Source organism: Daktulosphaira vitifoliae, unplaced genomic scaffold (assembly GCF_025091365.1).
Source record: "Daktulosphaira vitifoliae isolate Bord-2020 unplaced genomic scaffold, ASM2509136v1 Scaffold_4, whole genome shotgun sequence".
Lineage (NCBI taxonomy): Eukaryota > Metazoa > Arthropoda > Insecta > Hemiptera > Phylloxeridae > Daktulosphaira > Daktulosphaira vitifoliae.
The window spans coordinates 26,042,639-26,064,693 of NW_026099575.1; the positions used below are offsets into that span (position 1 = coordinate 26,042,639).

General features: G+C 25.0%; 2 protein-coding genes and 1 pseudogene across 5 annotated transcripts; 1 reads left to right on the plus strand and 2 right to left on the minus strand.

Annotated features, from left to right (window-relative positions):
* Positions 1 to 290: 290 nt before the first annotated feature.
* Positions 291 to 13,913, minus strand: LOC126905014 (peroxidase-like; annotated as a pseudogene).
* On the minus strand, positions 2,495 to 5,093 carry LOC126904573 (uncharacterized). 4 transcript variants are annotated; one of them, XM_050683701.1, is made up of 8 exons: positions 4,853 to 5,093; positions 4,465 to 4,598; positions 4,279 to 4,390; positions 3,971 to 4,180; positions 3,724 to 3,898; positions 3,477 to 3,661; positions 3,071 to 3,242; positions 2,495 to 3,009 (listed from the first exon to the last, which is right to left on the minus strand). In XM_050683701.1, exons 3-8 carry the CDS (start codon positions 4,336 to 4,338, stop codon positions 2,528 to 2,530), a joined length of 1,284 nt encoding a protein of 427 aa, XP_050539658.1. In that variant the 5' UTR covers positions 4,339 to 4,390; positions 4,465 to 4,598; positions 4,853 to 5,093; the 3' UTR covers positions 2,495 to 2,527. The 4 variants fall into 4 exon arrangements, with proteins under 4 accessions (XP_050539658.1, XP_050539657.1, XP_050539659.1 ...); XM_050683700.1 differs by lacking the exon at positions 4,465 to 4,598 and having other exon boundaries at positions 4,279 to 4,428; positions 4,853 to 5,090; XM_050683702.1 differs by lacking the exons at positions 4,279 to 4,390; positions 4,465 to 4,598 and having other exon boundaries at positions 4,853 to 5,085.
* A 1,412-nt stretch (positions 13,914 to 15,325) lies between the features above and the next one.
* On the plus strand, positions 15,326 to 21,625 carry LOC126904443 (DNA replication licensing factor Mcm6). The gene is made up of 14 exons (XM_050683486.1): positions 15,326 to 15,594; positions 15,668 to 15,817; positions 15,875 to 16,142; positions 16,290 to 16,438; positions 17,572 to 17,824; positions 17,897 to 18,080; positions 18,798 to 19,156; positions 19,218 to 19,385; positions 19,451 to 19,588; positions 19,650 to 19,802; positions 20,777 to 20,897; positions 20,958 to 21,098; positions 21,173 to 21,321; positions 21,398 to 21,625. The coding sequence occupies exons 1-14, from the start codon at positions 15,503 to 15,505 to the stop codon at positions 21,515 to 21,517; spliced, it is 2,445 nt and encodes an 814-aa protein (XP_050539443.1). The 5' UTR covers positions 15,326 to 15,502; the 3' UTR covers positions 21,518 to 21,625.
* Positions 21,626 to 22,055: the final 430 nt, after the last annotated feature.

A 22,055-nucleotide genomic window follows, 5' to 3' on the forward strand; every position in this document is an offset into this window, starting at 1 on the left:
TTCTTTGTAATTATTCAGTTGATTATTTTTTTTTAATTAAGTTTTTATCTTACACAATTAAATTATTTTATAATTGTTTACTTCATGATTTTGTCGACTCACAAAACTTGCTCGAAATAATTAGGTGTTTGCAATTTTTTTATGCAGCTTATAACAGTTAAAAATATATTAAAAAATATAATAATATATTAAACTTATTTAATGATCAAAACAATCAAAGTTATAGCTATTTAAAATGCATTAAATTTATTAATAGATGTTTAAATAAATAATTATATAAGTATCAGTAATCAAAATAAACTACACTATTTTTTCAATGAATAATAATTTACAAAAAATTTTCTTTCACTATTCTTTCCAAGCTTCAAAGTTGATTTTGTAAAATGCTCATTGCAAGTCCATTGAACTGGTGAATACCTAAAATAAGTTTTTATAAATCTTAAACTTAAAATTCAACTTGCGTTTTTAATAGTGGATAACTAATATTACAGTGTAAAAAATAAGTAAACAATTATGTTTCACTTACCGATCACTTATTTTAAACACGTTTAATGGTAACATTTTTATGTTAGTACACCCAGAGAAATAGTTATTAAAATTAATGGAAAAAGTATATAAAACTAAGGAAAAACGGGTATGATTTGGAGCCTATGGAATCGATTCATTGAAATGACATCTTTTTAATCATTATATTAATGCTAAAGAATATTCATTGAAACAATTATTAATTTCTTTAATTTTAATCTTACAGTCCATAGTTTTAAATACTTAGGAATTAAACTATTGGAAAATTATTAACATTAATTTAATGGAAATACATCCTATGGTATTTATTTTAAAGATATAATTTGTTGTAATAATTAACTCTGATCATAAATTTAACTTTTCTTGAAACATAAATATGATGAGTTGCAAGCATTGATTTTAAGCTATTATTATTAGGTTGGTTTTTAAAACAATTCTATTGCTTCATAAAAATTAAAATTTCTTTGTATTACTTTAAGAACTGCTTTACTTAGTAATAAAGTAAAAATCCATCTTCTATCATTTTTTTGTGAATAATAAAAACAAATGATTAGGTTATTTAAATTTAATAATTTTAACACTTTGCCATTTATTAAGTATATTTATTTTTAAAGTAAAAAATTAATCAATATAAATGATAAATACAAATTACAANCAATATTAATGATAAATACAAATTACAAATATAAACAGATGAATTCCTAATAAATAAGGAATAAAATTTACATAAATAAAATTATTATTATTTTAACATAGTTACTTATTCCATTAGTTTCTATCAAATTAACATTATATTAAAACATCAAATATAATTAAAAATAATAATAAACATATATAAGTATATATNTATAATTAAAAATAATAATAAACATATATATATATATATATATATTAAAATACAAAATCCATAAATCTTTAAAAATGTTTTAATCTTATAACTGTTTTTTTATCATTAAGATGATATAAACAAATTGGTGGACCTGAGAAATCATTAATATCTTTTAATACATAGAAATCATCAGTATCAACATTCGAAACAACATAGCTTACAAAATATTTATTATAAGATAGTACATTTAATGTTATACATAAAAAAAGAACTTTCTCATCAAAACAAATAATTTTTTTCAATTTATATACCAATAAATGATTGTTATTTAAAGATGTTAGTATATGACTGGTTTTATAAACTATATTGTTGTATATTATTTGGTCATAACAATGTGCCAAATTAAGTACAGATAAATCATTGGGAGAAAATAAAATTTTAATCTTTTCAAAATATTCACATAATTTAGTGGTAAGCCTAAGTTTGCCGAGATACAAGAACTATTTTTTAAATTTAAATTATAATCTGAAAAATGAATGGAGTATTTTATAGCCAAAGATATAGGAAGTTGAACTCTTGAAGTTATGTTTTTAGAGTATGCTTTAAGTTGTCTATGTTTAGATTCAAACCGATAACACCATAAAAATTTTAAGGGGCCTGATTTTCTTATTATATTACAGTAGTGGATAAGAAAATGATGTTTATGTTTAAATTTGTCTTGAAATAATTCTACATATTTATTATTGTGATATGTGATATGATTTTGTAAATTTAAAATAATTTGATCATTAAAATTTGACAATAACAATAAATCAATAATTTCAATAAAATTTATCAAGAATAACCATATTGGATTGTTACAATTAGAATTTTGATTATTAAGAACTTCAGATTTCATGTGTTTAGAAAATGAACGATAAGTTGAGAAAGTCTGTGAACAATGTGGTATGCCACAACGGTAAAAACTTGATGATGTTAATGAATGAACATACTTCAAATGTGCAATGAATTGATGAAGTTCAATAAAGATATCTTTACAATTAAAACAAATTAGATTCATTATTGTATATAATTTAGTAACTGTAATAAAGTTTAAAATATTAGATTAGAATAAAATTATGAGCAATGTAATAGATAAATTATGAANTAATGTAATAAATTAATTATGAAAACTTATATAGTTAAATCAGAGATTATTGAAGTTAGCGAAGAGCTTTTAATATCACAATCATTGTGAATATCATAAATAAATTTTTGTATAAATGTCCAAACTAAACTAGATTGAATGGGGTACTGTAAGTTAAATACTTGAAAAATTTTAAAGCATGTATCTAATGCTCGTATTGTGTTTGAAAATTTATAATAGGTGTTGAAAAAATACACATAAATATTATTGATATCATCAAAATTAGTTTCAGCAACACAGATGAATGGTTGTATTTTTTCTTTTTTTTTGTAAGCGATATCAATTTTTAATTGAATTTGAACATGTAGATCATTCATTGAAGCCACTTTTAATAAAAACGAATTTCTAGCATCAGAAATAGATGTTTTTACAATGCGTCTCTTATTTGTAACTGAATCTATTTCATAGGATCTGGAAGTTGGAACTAATAAAGCATTCATTAGATCTAAAACTAAAAGATTTCTGGTTTCTGTAAAAAAAATTAAAATATTATTATTTGATTAATTAAAAATTGTGAGAAATTATCTTACCAATATCAGTTTCGTTTATTTCTATTAAACGTTTAAGTAATAATTTGCTGTTTCCATCCTTTATTTTATTTATCATTAACGGAATGATCTTAACAATAAATAATAAATGATCCCAATTAACAAACAATGAATTTCCTTTTGAAGCATATATATATTCAAAATCAATATCAATCTAGAATTAAATTAATAAGTAATTATGTAAATTAGTATCATTGAAATATAAACCTAATTATAACTAAATTATCTCTATAAATTTAAAATCATTAAATACAAAATAAATAAAATTGTAATCCTGAACATGTAAACATATAATATATATTATATATTTTTCAATTACTATATTAATTGAAATATACATAAAAAACTACTTTTAAAAATACTTAAGAAATTTTAATAATTAAAATACCAAGCTGTGACCAAATGACTGTTTGTACATAGGCCATTCTTCGAGAATATTATTAATGTTAATACTTGGAGACAACAAATATTCTCTACGAATTTCACAAGTCTCTTCCCATTTAATAATTACTTCATTCATAGGCTCAATGTTAAACTGAAGCCATTTTTTTACTTTAATTAAACATTCATTATCTACAAATAAACCCCATTATTTAACTAATTATTAGTAAAAATTACTATTATTAATTATTTACTTATAGTTGCCCTATGTAGTATAGATGTTTGCTCTAAGTTACTATCAGAACTTTTTTTTACTTTTTTTATGGGAGACCACAATTTGTGTTTGCGTAATTTTGTCAATGTATTATGATATTTTTGGTACAATATTCCCTTTGGTTTTTGTGCAGGCACACTAATGAAGTATGTTTCCTATAAGGCAATTATACTGATATATTTAAAATTGTACCAATTTTCATACAAAATTTTTAAAATTTTACAAACCTTAACTTCAGATTTAAACATATTAATGATACTATCAGAAATATTATTAATGATCTTAGGAGAACCATAAATTTTATGCTGTATCATATATTCAGTAATTATTTCAGTCAACATTTTCCTTAATTCATCACTAAGCTTTAAATTTTTTTTATAAAATGACATTATCAAATTTCCTTTACCAGATGAATTTAATATTTCTTCTATATTTATCTTAAAATAAAGGAAAACAATATTTTTATAAAATAGGAAATAAATATGTATTTTTAAATTACTGTTAAAATTTAATATAGGTTTTAATTATAAATTACTTGGTTCATAAAAGAAATGGGACAACTATTATTTGAACTTGTAGTAGAGTATTCAGACATTTCTGAATCAGATAAAGGTTCTGATGCATTATCTTTACTAGCACTAGTGGTACTAGATTTTTCCAATTGAAATTATCAATAATGAAAGGTCTGTTAAAAGGCTTAAAATTAATTTAGTTAACTCACACTAACAAAGTTTGCCTGCCACTTTTTTAAATGGTGCTCAAATATTATTCGTTGACCATAACAGGCTTTTGGACAAATGTCTTGTAAGTGTTTTTCATTAATATATTTAAGGCTTTCACATGTTATTCCATGTTCTAAAATGTACATTAAATATAGTAAGGAGTTGAGAATTTAATGCTATATCATCTAATTTATAAAAAGCAGAATTAAAAAAAAAAATTAGAGAAATAATATTTTTCAANCATTAAAAAAAAAAAATTAGAGAAATAATATTTTTCAAATCACTAAATTTAATGTAAAGTATAAAAGTCAATTTCCATTATAATTAACCGATAATTACTAAAACGTCACACGTTTAAAAGATATAAAAATAAATATGTGTACTTACCGATAAATATATTGAAGAAGCAATCCTTTTAAACCTTTTAACTCTCCTAGTACATCTAGTAGAGCTGATTCGTGTGAAAATTCTTCGGAAAATTCATTATTTTCAATGACGACAGAATTTAAAATTATTTCTTCCATTTAGTTATAAAAACAATTACTAGACACTATACACTAACCAAAACGATGCCAAGTGTAGAATAATGTTGCGTATAGTCACCGTTATCTAATAGCACAATAATAACAGTTCCAAAAAATTTACCTAAATATGCTAAAAATAAACGTGGATTATATTATTTAACGATAAATGTCATCAAAATAAAGACGGCAGGGTATTGAATTAATGAAAACTGTCTAGTGGGGTTAGTAAATAAATAATTTCTCTACATTTCCGTTAAATCAAAGTATAATTACTTTTAGTTTAAGTAAAACATTAATATTTTAATTCAATTTAGTTTTGATTTGAAATAACATTTTTAACTTAAAAATAAAGATTCTCTATGATAGAAAGTTTCTATCATAGAGAAGTTTCTATCAAGTTCTACGTTTCTATTAGAAACGTAGAACTTTTTGGTTATATCAATTACCCTATCCTTTAAAAGAAACATATTTTTATTACATTCAAGTAAATTGTGTTCATGAAACAAATAATGGACTCCTTTGTTTAAAATATTTTTATTTTATTGATTTGATTACAGTATCTTTAAAATGTCATTAAAAAAATCTTTAAATTTATTGAATGTGGTTTTATTTTAAAAGAAAAATTGTTATTTTAATTCATTTCAGCGTTATTACTAAGTAACACGCTAGGCTTAAAAACAATGATTCAATTTCATTAAAGCATGGAACGTTCTTTTTAAGAGTGTGCGACAAAATTAGTATNTTCTGAGTGTAGTAGCACAAATTATATGACCAAAGTTAATCTGATTAATCATTTGTAGCTGTTCTAAAATAATCAAATTTTGATACATAGATACAAAATAGAGTAATAGAATTAAAAACTATTACTTGGTGTAAAACTTCCAGGTTGTTCTAAAACATCATAAAAAAATCTATCCCAACTTTATATCGATAAAAACTATCAGATAGTATACATCTAGAGGTAGGACCTATCATGGATCCCTCCTCGGGTGTTTCTAATAAAGAACCAACGTGGAGGTCTATATCATCAACTGAACTATAAAGATTTTTCAATTTTTGTAACGCCTTAAATAAACAACATTTTCGCAGATCAATTAATTATAGTTCAATTTGTATAATCATGAAAGTAATTATTTTACAATTAATTTATAATAAAAGTATACATAAAAAAAATTATCAGTATAAATATACATTTATACATAAATACACAATTAGTTAACAATTGTACATGATTGTTGGTAGACATATAAATACTAATTTTACGCTTAAGATAAAAAAGAAAAAACGACTCTCTTGATTAAAAAATAAACAACTTATAAGATAACCAATACATTTCTCGCTTCTCTTGGCAACTAAAAGTATATAAAATATATATTTATTTTTGTTACTTCAATTTATTATAAGCAATTGGTAGCCAGAACATTATTTATGTTTACAGCCCCCTTCTTTAGGGTGCCGTTTTCCATATGATAAACAACGTTTTGAGACAAACTTTTATTTTTGCTTATAGGAAATAAAATAAGCTTCAATTTATCACATATTTAAAACCAATATGTTTCCGGAACACTAACAAAATTTATGTTGAAAAAGATCTACTTTTTATACTATGTTTTAATATTTAAACCCTTGGAAATTGTCCAATTTATACAAATTATTTTAGTCAGATAAAAGAAAAATGTAAACAATACTTATAAAAAAAAATTATATTGATTCACATATTTTTAAGATGGTTATAGCAGCTTAAAGTTAAAAAACCCAGCACAGGGGGGTCGCGGCACAGTGGTGACGTGGCATAGTTGGATCAAGTATAATGATATCTGACAGTGATTAAAATCACTATCAAAAAAAAACGCTTCGATGCAAATCTTTAGATAGTGTTTAATTTTAAAAAATTGGTGGATTATTCCAAAAGCTTCATAAACTGCTAGTTCCTTATTAATATCCTGATTAAGACAAAGTATGTAGAATAAAAAAGAGATTATTAGAAAATAGTATTTCCCATAAAAAAATTATATTGATCAATACACTTTTCAATAAGTTATAGCATTATAATGTTAAAAATGTAAAAAATAAAATTGAGAATTTTCACACAATAATAGCATTTGGTAGCCATTTTCACCTTGAAGATAAAATAAAGTCCGAAATTTTTTTTTTCCATGATAAAGTATATTACATTAGCTTTAATTTAAGATATATATAAAAGTGTCAGACTTTCCGGAACACTTTCAAAATTTAAGTTGAAAAAGTCAATTTTTTGTGAAAAAGTTGTCATTTTGAATCCCCCCCTGTAGGCAGGTAAAAAGTCAGATTTATAAAAAAAATATACCAAATGATAGGTAAAGACATCATGCATCTACAAAAAAAAGAATTATATTGATCCATACATCTTTCGAGAAGTTATAGCATTATAAAGTTAAAAATATAAAAAAGAATTTTTTTACAAAAATCGTATTTTTTTTATTAAGTTTAATGTCTGTTTTCACCATGAAGATAAAATAAAGTCCGAAATTTTTTTTTACCATTATAAAGTATATTACATTAGCTTTAATTTAAGATATATATAAAAGTGTCAGACCTTCCGGAACACTTTCAAAAGTTACGTTGAAAAAGTTCTACTTTCTATATGCATTTTTATGTTTTGAATCCCCCCTGTATTTAGGGAAATGGTCCGATTTAAAAAAACAGTATGTCGAATGAAAGATCTATATAAATACTACTTCTCATAAAAAAATTGTAATGATTCATACATTTTTCAAAAAGTTATAGCATAATAAAGTTAAAAATGGAAAATACAAAATCGAAAATTTTCACACAAAAATAGCATTCGGTAGCCATTTTCACCATGAAGATAAGATAAAGTCCGAAATTTTTTTTTTTCATGATAAAGCATATTACATTAGCTTTAATTTAAGATATATATAAAAGTGTCAGACCTTCCGGAACATTTTCAAAATTTAAGTTAAAAAAATTAATTTTTTGTGAAAAAGTTGTCATTTTAAATCCCCCCTTGTGGGCAGGTTAAGGGTTAAATTTATGAAAAAAATATACCAAATGAAAGGTAATGATATTATGCATCTATATAAAAAAGAATTATATTGATATGTTTATTTTTGAAAAAGTTATGGCACTTTTAAGTAAAAAAAATTGAAAAAATTTCGAAAATTAGCGATTTTTAAATTTGTAATTTTTTTGGAGGTTTCCCCCTTTTACGGGGAACGAGGGAATTTTTTTCAATTTTTAAGGGTAATGTCTTCGACTAGATACGATTTGTGATCTTTTGACGTATCGTTGAAAGAAATCCGTTCGGTGAGAGCTGAGAAAAAGTGGTAACAGACACAAAAAAAAAAAAAAAAAAACACATCTTAGTAAAACCAATACCTTCTCAGCTTCGCATCGAAGCTAAAATATAAAATATGTTTTAATGTTAAATAATGTTTTTTAACTATATAGAGTATAAGTTGTCGAGGATTATTTTTTTTTTTTTAACTTATATAATATAACATAAACTTTAATTTAATATATGTTTGAAGCTCGAAGTTTTTCTGGAATATTTTCAAAATTTTGTTTAAAAAATTTTATATTTTGAATCCCCATTGTTGGCAGACAAAAGGTTAGATTTTCAAAAGTATACCTAATAAAAAAAAACAAACCCCTAAGTATTTATAAAAAAAAAAATTACGGAAAACGAGGACATTTTTTAAAATTTTTAATAATAATGTCTTCAATTAGATACGATTTCTTATCTTTTAAAGTATTGTTGAAAATAATCGATTAAGATTTTTTTTTGTAAAATAAATTAATTTTTTCTCAATTTTTTGTAATAATATTACAAATATATGACTTCTTATATTCTAATTTTAATATGATTCCTCCTAATCAATATTTACTAAAACCCCTAAGAATCAAAGACCAACTTTTTTTTATAGAAGTGTATTTTTTTTTATTAATAATAAGCGTTAATATTTCTAGTGGTATATTTATGTGTTATGTCAATTATATAGATTTATAATATATTTAGCAGTTCTCAAAATGTTTAGCAAAAATTGAGAAATTAAAAAAACAAAACATTTTTTTCATTCTTTTTTTCTGAGTACCGTGATTTAAAATGTTTAAGTTCGTATGATGTTTTTGAAGCATTTTTTAAAGAGCTTATTTTGATGATTATAAGTGGCGAGACCTAATAAAGTTATTATTTATGTATCAGTTATATTTTTATGTTATAATTAGGATTGTTAAAACATAATTTTAATAAAACAAGTTTCTTATTATAATATTTAAGTTTAAAATGTGTTTTACACAAATGTATTTTAAAACATAGCTGCATATGTTTATTTAATATAATACCATTATAAGAAAATTATTAATAAAAGTAGATTTGTGTCTTACCAGTGAATTATAAGACGATTGTATTCTCGACTTGAAGATTCTACTAAACCCCGAAGCAACCAATCTATATTTTGTCCTTGAGGTAAAAGGTCAGGTATATTCATCCAATCAGTTAAATTGACATTAAATTGAGTTTGATATTCGTCATTAATGAAACTTTAAAAAAATCAACTGTTTATAATTAAAATAAAAATGCGTTATCAGTGGTGTTTCTAGGATTTTTCAAAGGTGAGGGGACTATCGAAAAAAATAATTAGTGGTCTTATGATTTTTTACTCAAAATGTTTATATAGTCCGGCCAATGTGGGGCTTAACCTTTTAAACACCACCGAATAGCAAATGGATGTTATAAGCGAATGGTTTAATTATGTAGTAATCGCTGTTTATATGAGTAATTGTAATATTCTTATTAGATTTAATTATTTAACTCGAAAACCACAAAATTTTTCTTAAATTTCGTTTGCATAAAATACTTGGCAATAACTTTGTTAAACCCAGCCGCGAATAAAAGAGAGAAATGGAGTCAATACTAATTTCATTCAATTCATCAAAATTATAATTATTATCTAAAAAAAGTATTCTTTTTAAAAAATAGTTTTCATTTTAACAGAAATAGTAAAATTTTTTCTGGATCCGCGCCTGGTTAAACCGCGTTTTTTTCAAAAATATATAACCTTCCATTGTACTATTATAAGAATTAATAAAAGAAATGATATGTATTGATACGATCACATTTGCATGTGCCCATATCTCTGTCTCCCATAACATCGTTGTACCGTTTAATATATATATATATATATATAATTAACACAGTGACATACAGCAATACTAACAGGAGGGCGGACTGCACACATAAACACTTTTTGCAATTCACGGCCAATGTGCCACAATAAGATATCCCTATCGACAGTTGACATTTTACCATCTTCGCGATCACTACTTTTGCCTGATAATTAACTTAACTTCGCTACCCGTATATTATAGTGTGTGTGTGTGTCGCCGTCAGCTCCTTGTTGGATTAAAACATCTCTAGGTGTCCAGCAGGTTGTATTATCCATTTAATATTTCAATTGCTTAATAAATATTTATTTATATCGTTGTTAACCTAAAGTGTTATATATATATATATATTGTAGTACGACCCTTGGTAGTTCCTCTAAGGGAATATAAATTAAATAGGAAACTTCAGTACCTAAGGTAGATATAGCCTAGCCAGCTATCCCCCGTTGGTCCCTTAGAATACTGTCGACGGGCATTTAGGTTAAACCCCTAAATAGCGACGTAACAGTATTAAACAAACTGAAGTTTAGCTGGTATAAGATTGTGAAGTATACGATAAGAACTAGTAGAAAATTCTTGCGATGTAGACGGATTTACAAGATCGTTGTATGTTGTTGTTGGAGTCAGTAAACCATAATATTTCATATAAGTTTCTCCTGAAAAATATAGCAGATCAACAAATGGTTTTATAACTAAGGAAAATTTTCTAATAGTAATCAAAATCGGTGACGCTAAAATCAAAACAAAACTATTTGTTTTTTATTTTTATTTTGGTTTCTATTGAACAGTTTAATGATCACCAATATTACTATATTTGTCAATATGTACCTACCTAATATAATAGGTAAGAAATGATGATAAGTAATATGTTGAGTAATAGCTCCAACCATCCGCCGAGTTTCTTGATATAAAGTTTCATCTACCCATTTTTTATTTAAGTTCTGAAGTTGGGTCACTACGAAGTTGTGAAATCTTAACATAATATTGTGAATAAGAGCGTTTCCAAGATTTTGATTTACACGAATATCACCTTTTTTATAGAATCAATAATGTTTAAATATAAAAAGTAAATAAATAATTTTCAATTTGATAATAGTGTAAAATAAAGAGAAGTAAGTTTTTGCACGAACAATTATCACATTAAATATGTTTTAACTTAAAATTAAAAATTTATTCATCAAATTTATGCTAAACAATTAATTTCATAATATAATGTAATTGTCATGCTGTTACTAAAATATAAACTTTAAAATATCTTTATTGTAATGATTGACTCCCACCAAAGCCGGCCCAAAGCATCCTGAGAAAAAAAAATTATTTTTGTTGATTGAATAATTTTTTTTAATTCTATAACCTTTTTTATTTGAGCAACCCTATAAATCGCAAAATTGTCGACTAAAATTATGAATTTTTGTTTAGTGATGGGGTGCCTCCACGCCCCCTCCGAATGACACTAACCCCTATTCTTATGCCTCGTAAATAGTACCCAGTGCTAACGCTGATCACGGTTGTTGATGAATTTCTTCGGAGAGAAACCCATATAGACAATAACTTCTATTCTCAAGAGGTAGACTCATTTCACATCATGTGCGAATGTGAAGCCTTGTCTACACTAAGATCAAACTACTTGAATAAACCTTTTCCTGAAAAAGAAGATATTAAAAACCTAAAACCCAGAGAGATACTTAATTTCGCCAGAAAGACAGGATTCTTTGGTCATCTTTAGAGGTGACTTTATGGTTGGTAATGTATTAACACTTTGGTGATAACACTTAGGTGGGTAAACCGAATCAAGACAATTCGGTATGAGGTGCGCACAATGGACCAACAGGTCTGAGTGCATGGGCATTATGTTCACCTCGATAATAACTAAAACTAAAACTAACCCCTATTCTCACCTGTAAAATATTTCAAGTAAATTTGTTATAAGAAGTATAATTTCTAACCTGCATCATAAAAAACTTTAGAATATGGTGACATATCACATTGCATTGTGATTCTTCTCCGTTGTGGGCAAAATTCTTCGTTTTTATTTTTACCATTTGCTCGCCAACTTGATTTCAATTTTCCTCCTGTAAACGACCTTAAACTAGATGCTATGATTTCAGTAGAACCATAAACTGGAGATGCATCAATAAAATGTGTTACTTCAACTGCCTATAAATAGAAATACTTAAAATATAATCAATATTTTATGTTTTATAATTATCTTAAACCTTACAAACGTAACTGGAATTAAAGAACAACTAAAATTAGTCATTGTAACAGCACGGTTAAAAGATAAACATGTTCTTTTCAGGTTTGAATATATAGGATCGTTTTTAAGTATTTTAATAGTTTCAAAACACTGTGAGGTAATATTTGACAAATTTTTATTTGAACAACAGTCTTCTACAATGTAAAAAACCAATTACAATAAATCTTTCTCCATAGTTATAATTATTTGGGAAGTAGAGAATAAATAACAATAAATTTTGGATTATTACGAACTTAATTTAATAGGACATTAAATAATTTATAAATCATTGTTTAATTACTCAATGCAAAAACCTTTTTTTACTATCACAAAAATATTATACTCAAAAATGTTGATAATTTAATCAGTGTTAGATTTAGTTAAGTCTTCAGGGACAGTTATTTTCAGAAGAAAAACTAAAAATAAATATAAAATAAAGAACAAAGAAGAGTTTATTCAGGATGAGTCCCTATTATCTATTGACTATTCGGGATATACCCCTCCCACCAACACTCTTGATTAATTTTTGAAAAAAAATTTACGAGCAAAATAAAAAAATGATTAAATTTTATGTTATTTGGCAAAACATGTCTACAATGAATGTTTTCAATGTTATTATGTTTCTATGTATTTTTCTTTGAAATATCGAAAGCACATTGCATTAGACATTATTTTACCAATAGAATCAGGCCTAAGGAGAGTGATGTCATGAGCTATGAATTGTCCCCATTGCATCAGTAGGACACTTGCTTTAGAATTATAGTACAATTGATTTTCCAGAAATAGTTCCAATTGAAGTGTTCTTGCTACAGGTATAGGTTTTCCTGTCATTTGCTTACGAAATTTGTAAATTCCTAAGAGTTCAATTAATATTAATTCAATTAATCATAATTCTTATTAAAAATACATGAAACATTTATCATAAATAACAAAATTTTACCATAATCATATTGTGGATCGAGAATTCTCAAGTGTGGAGTATTAATTGCGCCCCATGAAGTAATTTTTAAATTATTACACGATCCATTTATAGTTCTATACTTAGAATTTGGATTACACACTATTTTTAATGCACATCTTCTGATATAATCTTCATTGGTATGTGCAAATGTGGTTTTATGTAGAAATGGTGATTGAGCCTATATAAATTAGTTAAACAATAAAAAAATATATGTCAGTAAATAGTTTACCAAAAGAAATTCGTCAAACTCATCGAAAAGATGCCTATAAAATATTAAATAAATAGTAGAATAACTTACCTTTATTTTTATATTACAAAATAAATACAAAAACACAACTAGATTTATTAAAATAAAGTCACGGCAAATATGCTTTATTTTATTTTTTTTTGACATTGTGTAATATGATGAACAAATTGTTAAATGCGTCCTATAGCGTTATAGTTATATGAACAAAGTGAGATATTAAATGAAATTATATGGTTATTTATACGATGGTTTCTATAACATTTTATTACCTATGTGGTATAAGACTTACCACTTACATTGTGTATAGAAAACATTAGATTCGCTCAATTATTAAAGAGTATTTTGAAAGTAATATTTCCATAACTAATTATTAAGTTACCCCATTGTATTGATATCGGAAAAACTAATGAAAATCTAATAAAATGACACTTTCTACTAAACTAATAAAACTAAAATTATTGTTCTTATTGTTATAAACATAATAAAAGGGACATATTTTTCATTTAAAATATAATGTTTGAAAGGAGAATATGATAAGATAGCATTAAAAAATGTTTTTAAATGAACAAAAATAAAAAAGTTAAATAAAGTCATAAAACGCTATATAGATATTACAAAAATATGCAAAAACCTAAAAAATCAGACATTTCGTTGAAAATTTATGATTTTTATGTATTTATACTAATTTATATATTATATTTTTACAAAAAATATATACCCATTTGGAGTAGAAAACTTAGTGTTTTTGAAAAGTAACTATAATTTTTAAAATTGATTAAATATTATAAGTTTGAGAATAAGTAGCAATTATAGTAATTTCTGTAATTTTCATTGCACTAACAAACGTCAAGGAAAACATATATGTAATGTATATTCATTACTATAAAATATATAAAATAATTAGTACAATAGGTGTGAAACAATTAGTAGCAATTAGTATAAAAGGTGTGAAACAATTAGTACCAATTAGTATAAAAGGTGTGAAACAATTAGTATAATAAGTGTGAAACAATTAGTACCAATTAGTATAAAAGGTGTGAAATAATTAGTACCAATTAGTATAAAAGGTGTGAAACAATTAGTAGCAATTAGTTTTAGAGGTGTGAAACAATTAGTAGCAATTAGTATTGGGGGTGTGAAATAATTAGTAGCAATTAGCATAAAAGGTGTGAAACAATTAGTATAAAAGGTGCGAAACAATTAGTAGTAATTAGTTTTAGAAGTGGAGATGTTATAATTTTTATGATTTCTCATTTCAATTTTGTCTCTAAGATATGGAACGGAGTAGACTTGCTGTTCCATGTGTATCTGTTCCTAGTTCCATGTGTGTACNAATCCGTTCCATGTGTGTACTATTATTCAAAAATAAAATTTCTAGATTATCATCATTATCTTAAGCTTGGAATAAATCAGAAAAGTTGGGATTATCTTGGGTTTCCCAGAAAGTTTACCAATTATATCTCCAGTTAAAGAAGAGGCATTTTTTTCATAATCACATGTTATTAATAGTGTTATTTGGTAGATTTTTACTACGTTTAAATAATTTAACATTGTTAAATTGGAATTTTCTGTTGTTTTGGTTGTTACACCTAGACCCATAGAAAAGTGATTAAGTAAAAGATAAGTCCTTAAATTGATAATATTACATGTTGGTGAGCCTGCTAATATTTAATATCATTCATTCATTTTTTCCCGCCATTTATTTATTTACACACAACACAACGATTTATATCATAAATGTGGTCCTTGTGTCTATGCACATTAGGCTGATTTTTTTATGTTATTTATTAATAAATTTTGTAAATTTAATAATTTAGTTATTAAATTTATTATATAAAGTCATAAATAAATAATATATTTACATATTTAATAAATAGTAGTTAGTTTTTGTTTGTTATTAACGATGGATGTAGCTGAAACTCAGACTGGAGTTAATAGAGTGAGAGACCAGTTGAAAGTAAGATCACAGAAATTATTTCAAGATTTTCTAGAAGAGTAAGTAATAATAAATGTCTTTAAAGTTAACTGTATAAAAATATAGAGTTATGAGCTAAATATTTCATTATAGATTTATTGAAGATGGGGGTAGTGAGCCTAAATATTTAGAAGCAGCTGTAGAAATGACAAATGCTGAACGTTTTACTTTAGAAGTCAGTTTTCTTGATGTTGAAAAGTTCAATCAAAATCTTGCCATCACTATTTTAGAAGAATACTATCGGTATGACTATAATATAATCATTTTAACCTGTGTATAAATTTGATTCTATTTTGTTAGGGTTTATCCAGCATTATGTTTAGCAGTTGGAAATTTTGTTATTGATCGAACTGAAGCAAATGGTAACCATCAAGATTATTTTGTTAGCTTTGTTGATGTTACTACTAGGTTTAATGTACGAGAATTAACAACTTCTAGAATTGGTGAATTAGTTCGTATATCTGGTCAAGTTATTAGAACTCATCCAGTTCATCCTGAGCTTGTGTCAGGATATTTTTCTTGTCTTGATTGTCAAACAGATATCCCAAATGTAGAACAACAATTTAAAGTAAGTTTGACCATGTTAATTCTTTGTTCTATTATATTTTATTTTAAAACTATTCAAAGTATATTTTTTTTTATAGAGTCAATTTTGTTATTTATTATTATCTAACTCTTTAATATTTATGTTGATCTTAATTTTGTTTAATTTCAGTATACTCAACCAACAATTTGCCGTAACCCTGTCTGTGCTAACAGAAAAAGATTTAGCTTAAATGTTAACAAATCACGTTTTGTTGATTTTCAAAAAATTCGTGTACAAGAATGCCAATCAGAACTTCCACGTGGAAGTATTCCTCGCAGGTAACTTCATTTTATTATATTTTATAAGATTTAAAGTATGCAATAAAATATTATGTGCAAATTAAATTTATTCACTAGTATGTAGGTTTATAAATATATACACTAGTATATTAGTTTTAACTTATATAGGAGAATTGATTGAAAAACCCAATATGAATGAATATAATAATCAAATTTCTATAAGTGTATTATTTTTTCATTAATATATAGTATATCTTGAGTATTTCGAGAAATTCTTGATTACTGTTGTTTAATTTTTACTAATTTAGGATACTTTTTAAATTGAAAATCTAAATTGTCAAAACTAAGTCAGAATAAGTAATTAGGTTTCATATAGTTTTGTCTTTTGCAGTACAGAGTGATAGACTAACCGTGTCTTACATAATATTTTTAAAAATACAATTGTTATAAACAAATTTTTTTAATCATTATGGATCTTTGATAAGCTGTTTCACAAGAAAAATTAAATTTCTATCATCATCTTAGAACTTGTATCAACTTCAGATTTTTAAATGGCAACACCATATTATTTTTATATATTTTTGTTTGTTATAAAAAAAAAAATTTTTATCAAAATAAAAATAATGAATTTTTAATAAGATACGCTACTTTAAAATTTACGATATTTGAAAAAAAAATGCAGTAGTTTTTCTAGCACTGTCACATTATTTTATGTAGTGATAAGAGCTACCGATTTACTTTGACAACGCAGGTAGTCTATTACTTAAAACTGGTAGCGCTTATTAATTTACGATCTATAATGTTCGAGTGTGTTATGATTTTTTCTTAATAAACCACAAACTTTAAAGGGCTATGGAGCGCTTAATGTTAAATTAAATAAAATATTTTTATTTTATTAAATTAAATCTAATGGTGTAATAAAAAATAGGGTTGCCATTTGAAAATATAAAGTTGTTTTAAGTTTTGAGCATAAGGGATGGTGGTAGAACTTTAAATTTTTTGTGAAACACCTCATCAAAGATCCATAATGATTAAAAAAAAATTGTTAATAACACTTGTATTTTTAAAGATATTATGTAAGATATAATTAACCAATCACTCTGTATATGTAATATTGTGGTTTTCAGTCAGACCTAATATAAATCAATATGATATCTTTATTTTGATTTCAGTCTTGAAATTATATTAAGAAATGAAAATGTTGAAACTGTGCAAGCTGGTGATAGATATGATTTCACTGGTACTTTAATAGTTGTTCCAGATGTAAGTGTTATGTCAACACCTTCAGCTAGAGCAGAATCTGCTTCTGGTCAAAAAAAAGCTGATGCTAACGAAGGTGTCAAAGGATTAAAATGTTTGGGCATTAGGGATTTAAATTATAAATTAGCATTTTTAGCTTGCAGTTTATCTGCTACAGATACAAGAGTAAGAAATAACTAATTATTGCCATTTGAATTAATTATATTATAAGAATTCCTAAAACATGTATATTAATAGTTTGGTGGTAATGCTGAAGTGAATAATGATGAGTTGACTACAGATTCAATTGAGCGTATGAAAAGGCAAATGACAGGACCTCAATGGGAAAAAATTTATGAGATGAACCGTGATAGAAATCTGTATCATAATTTAATTAATAGTCTATTTCCATCAATTCATGGAAATGACCAAATCAAAAAAGGCAAGATTCTAATTACTGTGTTTATATATTTAGTATCATGTCATACTATGGCATGATCATACAATCTACAATCTAGATTAAATTTTAAAAGTTAAAAACTTAACCTCTAAATATTAATCCATTTCAGTTTCAAAAATATCTATATTTTCAATACCTTAAGATTATTACTTTTTATTTTTTACTTTTTCAGGAGAAATAACTGATTTTTCATTATTCATAATTGTACTTTTATTAATTTTTATTAAAAAAAGGTTTGACTTTTTATCTTTAAAATATCCAAAATAGTGTTATGTTTAATTAAACATGTTTTCTTTTTTTAATCAAAGGAAAATTTTGTAAAAATAAGATATATTTAAGTTTAAAACCACAATTTAGAAGAAAATTAATGTTTTATTACTAAAACACTTGATTCTCTAAATTTATCTGTATCTGTATTTTTAAAATTTTACAGAAGAATAAATTTTGTAATTTTGTTCGGTTATTACTATGTAATATATTTTTTTTTTAATGTATCATAATTACAGAAAAATGTAGCAATTTTTTATACCAAATAAAATATAAGAGTAATTTTATAAAATAATGATAGTTACTGTGTTTAGATTTGAATACCTTTACTTATTAGTATAATTGACTGCAAAATATGATAAATTTTAAGTTTTAAAAAAACGTCACATGGCTAATGAAGTATTAAAAAATATTTTAATTTAATTATTTCAGGTGTTTTGTTGATGCTTTTTGGAGGTGTGCCCAAAACTACTTTAGAAGGGACAACACTTCGTGGTGATATTAATTGTTGTATTGTTGGTGATCCAAGTACTGCAAAGTCTCAACTACTAAAACAAGTAGCAGACATGTGTCCTAGAGCTGTTTATACATCAGGAAAAGCTTCTAGTGCTGCTGGTCTAACAGCAGCTGTAGTTAGAGATGAAGAATCATTTGATTTTGTAATTGAAGCTGGAGCTCTTATGTTGGCTGATAATGGTGTATGTTGTATTGATGAGTTTGATAAAATGGATCCACGAGATCAAGTAGCAATTCACGAGGCTATGGAACAGCAAACTATATCTATTGCTAAAGTATTAAAATTATTTAATATAACACTATTTGTGATATATATCTGAAAGATAATATTTTAAGGCTGGTGTCAGAGCAACATTAAATGCTAGAACATCAATATTAGCTGCTGCAAATCCCATAAATGGACGTTATGAAAGAAGTAAATCATTACAGCAAAATGTTACTTTATCAGCACCAATTATGTCACGATTTGATTTATTTTATGTTCTCATCGATGAATGTAGTGAAGTAATGAACTATTTATTTATTTTTCCTATTTAGCATCAAATAAAAATTATTTTTGTAACTAATAGGTTGTTGATTATGCCATAGCTAAAAAAATAGTAGAAATACATAGTAATATGGAAGATGCAACTGAAACAGTATATAGCCAAGAAGATATTTTAACATACATTGGATTTGCTCGTCAATTCAAACCTCAGCTTACAGTAGTAAGTAAAAACATGTCTAAAATAACTAATGATCTTTGATATAAAAAACAATTGTTTAAAGGAAGCTTCTGAAAAGTTGGTAGCTGCATATACTCAACTTAGACAACGTGATAGTCAGTCAAGTACCAAATCAACTTGGCGAATTACTGTTCGACAGTTAGAATCACTTATTAGATTGTCTGAAGCTATGGCTAAAATGGAATGTTCAGATCATGTAAGTTAACTAGAATTATAATTTTCAGTATTGATTTGAAGCTAAGAAGATATTAATTTTACTGTAATGTATTTTTTTTTTATGTCTGTCACCACTTTTTCTTAGCTCTCGCCAAACTGATTTCTTTCAACAATATGTTAAAAAATTACAATTTGTATCCAGTTGAAGACATCGCTCTTAAAAATTTCTTTCGTTCCCTGTAAATGGTGATAATCCCCAAAAAATTTAAATTTTTAAAATCTGTAAATTTTGACATTTTTTTTTCCTAAAACTGCTTTTTCTTTTGAAAAATACTCATAGGAGAGGATTCAAAATAGAAACATTTTCACAAAATTCAATGTTTTCAACTTAATTTTTGAAAATATTCTGGAAATACTGCGTCTTTTAAATATAAATTAAATTAAAGCTTATGCTACATGCTAAAATTTACAAAATAAAGTTTGTGTCAACGTCTTATCTTCTATGTGCAAACAGCAGTCGAAGTTGAACAAAAAATAAGAGTTTATTTTGCTTATGGAATCCACCAATTTCTTAAAATTAAACACTATTTATAGATTTGAATTGAAGCGTTTCTTATGATAATGATTTTAATCACTATCAAATATCATCTATACTTGTCCCAACTATGCCACGTTCACACAGAGCTACTGTTTTCTTTTTTGTTTCCTCAATACTACAATGAAAGTATTCAATATTGGTTGAAATATTTGTTAGAAATGTTAAATACATAAAAATACTAAAAATTATAATAGTTGTTTATAATAATATTAATAATAGGTATTTACTAAAAAAAGTCAAACTATAGAATTTTTAATCAGCATAAAATATTTGAATGAAATCTAGAATGTAGACTAAATTTAACTGTTAAATCAATACTTAATAAAATGACTGAGACACAACTAAAAATGTTAAATAGTAATATTTTAAAGTTAAATAAACAATATTTAAATAATTTATAATACATTTAATTTTAGGTAACACCAAAGCATGTTTCTGAAGCATTCAGTTTGTTAAATAAATCTATTATAAGAGTTGAACAACCAGATGTTAATTTGGAAGATGATGAAGAAATGAATGGATTAACTGAATCTAATGGTTAATTTTTCTATATTTTTTAAGTATATAGTTATGTTTATAAATTTTTTTTTTTGTTAGGTATGGATGTTGATCAACCTGAAGGAAACGAAAAGAGATCTTTATCTAAGAAAAAATTTACTTTAGCTTTTGAAGAATATAAACGAATAACAAACATGTTGGTTGTTTATATGAGAAGTGAAGAAGAAAAAAGAATTGCAGGTTTGTTAAAAAATCATTCGGATGTCATTTTTCTTTTTTTTTAATTTGTATTTAATAATAATTCACTTTTGTAGAAAAAGGTGAAAGTGAAGATAGTGGTTTACTAAGAAGTGAAATTGTAAGTTGGTATTTAGAAAAAATTGAAGATCAAATCAATGATGAATCTGAATTAGTTGAAAAGAAAAGTTTCATTGAAAAAATTTTGGATCGTTTGATTTACAATGTAAATAGTAGTATTAAGTATTTAGTTAAAATAAATAATTACATTTCATATAAACTTTCTTTTTCATATTCAATAGGACAATGTATTAATTGCCCTTTCTCAGTTCAAACGAACTGAAACTGGTGATGCAGAACAAGAAGAAGAAGAAGACGATCCAGTTCTAGTTGTTCATCCTAATTTTGTGGCTGACATTTAATTTAATTTTTATTGTACAACAAAATCCTATTTTTATTTGTAATTGAAATTTTTAATTTATGTATATTATTAAATAGAATAATTATTTTATTAATTTTATAAGCTTAAATTCATTTTTAATTTTTTGTCCAGTATTAAGTAATTTAGTAGAGAAATTGTAAAATAAGGAAAAAAATCTACTTAGTTTAATTAAATTTAAAGAAGTCTGTGCACTTGTTCACTGAGGTACAACTTACTTTTTTATTTTTTTTTAGCTTCAATGCGAAACTAAAAAGATATTAATTTTACAATGATGTCTTTTTTTTTATTTTGTGTCTATCTCTCATTTTTCTCAGCTCTTATTGGACCTACTATGATTTTTTAAAAATGTAAATTCTGAATTTTTTTAAACTTTTTACTTAATACAGCCTTAATTTTGAAAAATGATTAATTAAAACAATTTTTTTTATATATAAATATCATAGGTACGTTTCTTTCATTAGGTTTATTTTTGAAAATTTGAACCTTTACCTACCAACAAAGAGGATTAAATATTACTG